Raw genomic sequence first — 6,720 nt, 5'->3', positions numbered from 1 at the left:
TGGTGGGCGCTATGGTGGATGCGAAGGTCAAGCCCCCTATCTCCATTGCTGAGTTTGTGACTGATCGTCAGTTGCAGTGTGGGTTGTTGCGAGATCAATTGGCCCATGCCCAGCTTCGTATGAAACAGCATGCAGATCTCAAACGCTCTGACGTGGAGATTCAGGTGGGGGACCAAGTTCTGCTTAAGCTACAACCATATGTTCAGAATTCAGTCGTCAGTAGGCCGTTTCCCAAATTGGCACTGAAGTATTATGGTCCTTTTTCGGTTCTGGAGAAAGTGGGGATGGCAGCGTACAAGTTAGCACTTCCACCTGACAGTCTCATACACCCTACATTCCATGTGTCTCAGCTTAAACCGTTTCGTCCAGATTTCACACCGGTATACTCTTCTCTCCTTCTTCTGTGGACTTACATTCTGTTGAGTTGGAACCTGAGCAGGTTTTGGCGCGACGGCTAGTGAAGAAGGGCAATGCTGCAATTCCACAAGTGCTGATCAAATGGTCCAAGATCCCGGAAGCTTCGGCTACGTGGGAAGATTACAACGTGGTCAAGGAGCGTTTTCCGGCTGCACCGGCGTGGGGTCCCGCCAGTTCTTCAGTGGGGGAGATGTAATGCCCCAGGTGCCGGCGTCAGCATGAAAGAAAGGCGTAATCGCTGAAACCGTGATCGTTTAGCGGGAGAGTGTGTTCCGCGTGTGTGGGACCTACGGGTCAGGGTCGGCAGGGGAGGGATATTACCTCTTGCCGTGTAAGAAACAAACTCATTCTGAATCTGAGAAATAGAACACCGTGTTCTTCGGGAAGCCGGGTCATCCGCCGGTTCCCATCCCCGAATTTGCTCTTCCTTTTGTGGTTTCTCATGTCGTGATCTAGGTCGCGGCCACGGGGCATTACAGTGGGTGTTTACATGATCGACCTAAGTGGCGCCCCAAATGGTAGGCAATGGGCGGCAGCCTCTCAATGGGGCAAGTCGACACTGTATCCACCGACCCAACTTTCTCTCGAACTCCATGGCAACAATAAGAGTTCTTCACCACCATCGTTCCTCCTTCGTCAGGTCCGTTCTTTTCCCCTTAACATTCTTTCTTTCCTCTCGTTACCTCCCCCTTTTCTAGACAGGCTCCGTTAAGAAATTAGAATAACTGATTAATTTCACAGAGCATCGACTCCTTTTATTGCAAAAGGTATAAAAGAATTACCTAAGATTTATTTTTACCGAACTATGCACCTTTTGATTGATGTGCACGAATATGGTTTGGACTTTGGAGTTTATTTTGTGGTAACTTGGCCTAGTTGTTTAGCAACATAGTGCCATGTAGAACGATGGTTCTTGAGGACCACTGATTTATGCAGCCAAGGGTCAACAATAACAAAAGTCATGCATATTTTACAAACAAATTGAAGTTCTATCGATTGGTGAATGGCGAATACCTGGCATTCCGGCCGTGACCTTCTGCATTTCCCAAAAGCCAAAGCCAAATTCATAGCCTCAGCCTACAAGCTGACCTCCTCCAACTCCAAGGCTCAAACTTGAATTAAATAAAGCATCCGGTCCTGGACCTTCCACATTTGTGATCTTCTCGTTCCCTGACGAAAGGCTTACAAGTTACAAAGGACCAAAACGACTAGCCATGCTTATTCATGTGGATGGTTCAAAATTAGTAGCTTAGAATCGACATTCCATCATGTACAATCTAAATGTACTTCCACGGGATGGGACATAATTTCTTATTCTACACCATTGACAGTCGTAAACTTGCTGAAGTCTCATGTAAACCATGGACGATACAGTCTACGGTATGAATTATTGAAATAGCTTGACATTTCGTCTTGTACATTCCATTGCTACAGGCACTACCAAATCCATGGAAATCTCTAACATTTCTTATTTTCTACACTCATGGACAGTCCCTTTGAATAATGCGCTATCTTGCTGCAAGTGCACAGCACTTATTTGGCATAATTGGGTACTTCTCAATGAAGAGATATTAATGTTACACCTTACTTAAACATAATTTATTAACAGTAGTATCAAATAATTTGAATGGATGATACAGCTGCTGAAACCTCCCTGGTCCTTGGATCAGCATCTTCCAGTGAAACACCCCGGTGGTCTCCTCGAACAAGACGTGGCAGAACGCCATATGAGCTCCAGGCACATGCTACAGCATTACTTGCATCACCCAAAGTCACTGAAAAAACTGCATCAAAGCCACCAGCTCCGGGAACTCCAGCTAGTAGAACACCCTCCATATTCATAGTGGCATCTAGTAGTTGTCTTTGTGACTCTGGCTCAATCTACAAAATTAGGGCAAAAGGACAAACAAGATTGAATAACAATATTGACACTATTGTCTACACTAATATTGGCATACCAGTAGTGATTCATGTTGCTGTTATTATGCTAAACATCGCACCGAAGATACTTCTCAGAACATGCTATACTACAACACTTGCAGTTTCATAGAGGGGGTCTTACTGGAACACTGGCTGCTATGCCCATCTCACGCATATGACGCCTTATCTCAAGGAAAGCATCCCTTGCAGCCAGCAGTGATCTAACAATTGCTTCTTGATGTTGGTTAGTAGCCACCTCTGTCCACTGGTGAGAACAAAGAGAAGAATATAGTTTTAAAAAATGGTCGCGATTTTTTTTAAAAAAAAGCATTAGAGATTAGTTTTTTACTTTCTTTTTCCCATAGATTTCAGAATAAAGTGATAGGCGGCGATTAAAAATTGTTTTTTAAAGCTCTGGAGAAACAAAAGGGCAAAAGTATTAAGGTTCATCCTTTTTTGCGAAATTATGGTTTATTCTAACAGTGTCATTTCCCTGTTTATCAATCTATTATTCCAAACAATGTAGGTTGTTTTCAGAAATTTGATAGTGTAATCTAATAGATATAGATATAAGTATGTAACAAAAAAATTGTAGTTACCTTCCCATATGCAAGACGACTACAGGACCGCACTACAGATTCATATGCCTCCCGTTGCTCTTCAGAAAGTTTTTTTAAGATTCTCAGTTGGTTCTCCAGCGCTGTATTGGCAATTCCCAGCTTACTCCATGTATCTTTGGATTTCTCAGGGTCAGACTTCTGCCACCGTTTCACAGATCCAACCATTGATGGAGTAGAAGTTCCACCAGTTCCAGGTTCGCCAAGGAGCTAGCAAAAAAAAAATCCCAACACTCTATTAGAATTTTAGAAGACATCCTTGCAAATTAACAAACAAAAACAACACCAAATAAAATGATGGAAAACACTGTTGGATCATCAACAGAGGTTTCCCCTATGGTTCTTACTCTATCTTTTGAATAGAAACACAATTTTTGAATTGCATGCTTCAGAATTTTGGCTAAGAAATCAATTGTGCAAGGGCAAGGCAACAATTTTTTAAACCCCGTACTGTTGTGCAATGCATCCCACAGAAGACTTATAATAGAAATCAGGTGAGGAAACAAAGATGGAACTTTCAAGGAGTTTTTAAGGGGAGCAAAGCCGTGGCAGATCCACCTTCTAAAACTTATCAATTTTCAAATCTGCATGGCATCAATATTAGCATGATGTGCATGTGCGACAGATGTGACAAGAAGTTATAGCAGAAGTCTCATCCCATATGCAGTCACAATCAGCATAAGGCATGGCCTAATGGCTATAGCCTGTAGGCATCATAGCATTGCATGTATTCAGTAAACAATCTGTCACATATCACTGGTAGAAGACAAGTAGTTCTGGTGGTTGGTGATAACCAGTAAAATGATTTGATTGCCATTTCATAAAACCCGACCATAAACCATGAGGTATGACAACTTACAAGGGTCATCAGAGGAGGCAATGAAAATTGCGTATTCTCATGATCCCACCTTTGTGTAACAATATCTGATACTACATCCGACAAGCAAGTCCCACCTGTAGCCTGTAAATATTGCCGTACAAAAATTACCAGTTCATCAAATGTAGTGAGATTCTAGTATGCTACTGACAAAGTAGATGAGCTACACATTATCTAGCACTGAAGTTTCTTACCTGAGCTGAGGAAAGTATTTCTGGAGAGAACCTTATGTAGCGCTGACTACCATAGACAGCAGCACTAACATCAAAACCACTTCCAATTTTCCCTTGTGCTATACAATGTGCGCTTTGGGCGATAGCATGAAGCAAGTTAAGATCTCGTTCCGTTGCACCATCACTGGAAGATTGTCCAGGAAATGAAAGGTCAACAGCACCAAGATAGTGAAGAAGAGCTGCAACAACTGACGTGGTCATGGCAGCCGATGACCCAAGTCCAGTTTTGGCTACTTCAGGTTTACATTTTTCTCCAGTCATTGTTCCATTAGCAGCTTCTGAGTTAAATGTAATTGAAGAGAATGGAGGCAATGAAAGCAATACCTCCGGAGTAAGAGGGGGACCACGTGCTTCAATCTGAACAAATAAAGGAAACCAACAAACTAATTATTTCCAGATGATATAGTGTTTTCTGGGTGAGCTTTACTTGTAAACATAAACTATGTCAGATGAGGAAATTTGATATTGTCTGTCGCATATATTTATAATATGTAAAAGAGAATGAAATTCAGATGTTGCCGTTTATTAAACAATGCAAGGAGAGTAACTTCTGAATGTTTTACAAATTACACCCGGTAGTCCAGTTCATCAATTCGACATTTTACAGCTGGCCAATCCTTCAAATTTCACTGAATCTTTAGTTTTACAAAGCATAAAGCATAAGAAGAAGAAAAATCTACACAAACTTTATAAAAAAAATCAAACATTGCATGCACATCATATGTCACTTATAAATATTCCAACACACTTTCAGTTCTCCATCTGATTTCCCTCTCTATAGCAAGAAGCCCCCTATCCCAATTTTGGTCATAAGTAAAGTAATACTTTTTATCACAAAGGTATGATCAACATGGAGAAAATACAGAATTAAAGCTAGTTACACTTTACATTTTAAATTAGACTCTGGCAATCATACTATTACTTTAGTTCAATGTGTAGAGATCATAAAATGTATGTTCAAGATTAGACAGTTCATTTTTTTTACTGACTGTTCAAATTAGAAAGCTAAAAGGAGCTACAAGGGTTACGTTAACATCGCCTATCTCTTTTATTTACCAATTGCATTGGGCTTTTGGGTATAGTAGAGTTCTGCAAAAGGTAAGCTTATACAAATAAGAACATTTACCTGCTTTCTATAAGAGTAGAAGTCATTGCAACCCAGAATCGTAATGCTCAGACCTGCAAGAACAAGTTGAAATAGTTTACGGAAATGAAATGATACGCTCCAGTATACATCAAATAATGTAACCAGTGTGTTGCTTTAGAGGTACTAAGAGAAGCTTCACACCTTGCAACAGCAGCTTATCTAAAGCATCCTTCCTCTCCGTGTCAGTAATGGTGGCTTTAGCGGCTGCTATGGAGAACTGTATGGCCTGCTCCACAAAAGGGTTTGCAGATTCCCTGAAATGCAACACTAAAACTAAACTGTCAATGACACTACCACCAAACTTGAGTCTCAGCAACAATTCAACAAAACACGAGTACTTTGCCTTGATAGTCGTTAAGAATGACGAGGAACTCGCCTTACAGACGTCAATTGCAGCGTCGATTTCTTCAGGGACAGCTTGTATGTGGCCTCCCGGGAGAGCTGAGGGGAAGCCACCTTGACATCCGTCCATGCCTAGCATCAGTACAGGACACACAGGGTGAGGAGCAGGAGCAACTCGCTGCGGCTTCTGACAGCAGCGGAATGACAGACAAATCTGAGAAGGGGGAGGAACGCAGTTAACGAAGGCTCACCCAGGCCCAGGAGTCGGCGGGGAGGCTGTCGCGGAGGGGGCGGACGACGGCGTAGAACCGGGCGGTGGTGCTGAGGACGAGGCCGGCGTTGGGGCGCTCCAGCACGAGGTAGCCCCCCGCGATGAGCACCTTCCCCGGCGCCGACGCCACCCTGCGCCGACGCGGCACGCGCGGCGGTCAGATCGGAGCCCAGAGAGAGATAGATGCGGAATCTAGCTGAGTAGCGGACTAGTGGGATAGTAGTGAGATGTCGGTGCTAGAGAATACTCACACTTCCATGGTCTTGGAATTGTCGCCGGCCGGCCGGGAGTTGATCGCCTCCGCTGGAGCTTCGCGGGGAGTGAAGAGGGGACGGGCTCCAGCCTCCAGCAGCGCGGTGGCACGCTCTCGCGATCGCGGTGGCGACGGATGTGGCTGGGCGCCGCGGAAGCGTACGGGTGCGGAGGAATCGAGGGAGGAGACGGCGACGTGGATCACGTGGCCCGCGTGGGGGACACCGCGGCGAGCTGCCGAAGGGTGACAGCCCAGATGGCCGTTCAACTGGACCAGGCCTCCTCTCGTTGAAATCTTGCGCGAGCCCGTCGGTTTTGGGAGATGAGTGGGCCGTGCGAGCTGGCTTGGGCTGGACTACGCGGACGGGCTTTTCTGCTGCGTGATGTGCCCTTTTTCCTTTTTTTTCCTTTTTTTTTCGCGAAACAAGCTTTGATCTGCCTATCTGCTTCTGCTTGCTTCGAGAAGTTTGTGGAGTTTTCCTCTCAGAGAGAGAGAGAGAGAGAGAGAGAATTTTGTGAGTTGAACAGTGGAAAAATACAAGGGGATTTGCAAGTAATCAAGATGCAAAGTGTAGAAGGAAAAAAATCGATGCGTTTTCTGCAACTATGGCATTGTGAGTTGTGACTTGATTTTGATCTACTCT

General features: G+C 44.1%; 1 protein-coding gene across 1 annotated transcript; it reads right to left on the bottom strand.

Moving 5' to 3' along the window:
* Positions 1–1,756: 1,756 nt before the first annotated feature.
* On the bottom strand, positions 1,757–6,282 carry LOC120652992 (phosphomevalonate kinase, peroxisomal-like). The gene is made up of 10 exons (XM_039930977.1): positions 6,076–6,282; positions 5,805–5,955; positions 5,588–5,685; positions 5,353–5,465; positions 5,191–5,243; positions 4,026–4,421; positions 3,814–3,915; positions 2,937–3,164; positions 2,480–2,602; positions 1,757–2,298 (listed from the first exon to the last, which is right to left on the bottom strand). Exons 1-10 carry the CDS (start codon positions 6,081–6,083, stop codon positions 2,032–2,034), a joined length of 1,539 nt encoding a protein of 512 aa, XP_039786911.1. The 5' UTR covers positions 6,084–6,282; the 3' UTR covers positions 1,757–2,031.
* Positions 6,283–6,720: the final 438 nt, after the last annotated feature.

This window comes from Panicum virgatum, chromosome 9K, assembly GCF_016808335.1.
Source record: "Panicum virgatum strain AP13 chromosome 9K, P.virgatum_v5, whole genome shotgun sequence".
Taxonomy (NCBI): Eukaryota; Viridiplantae; Streptophyta; class Magnoliopsida; order Poales; family Poaceae; genus Panicum; species Panicum virgatum.
Note: the sequence above shows the minus strand (reverse complement) of the source record. Positions and strands in the feature narration are given on the sequence as shown.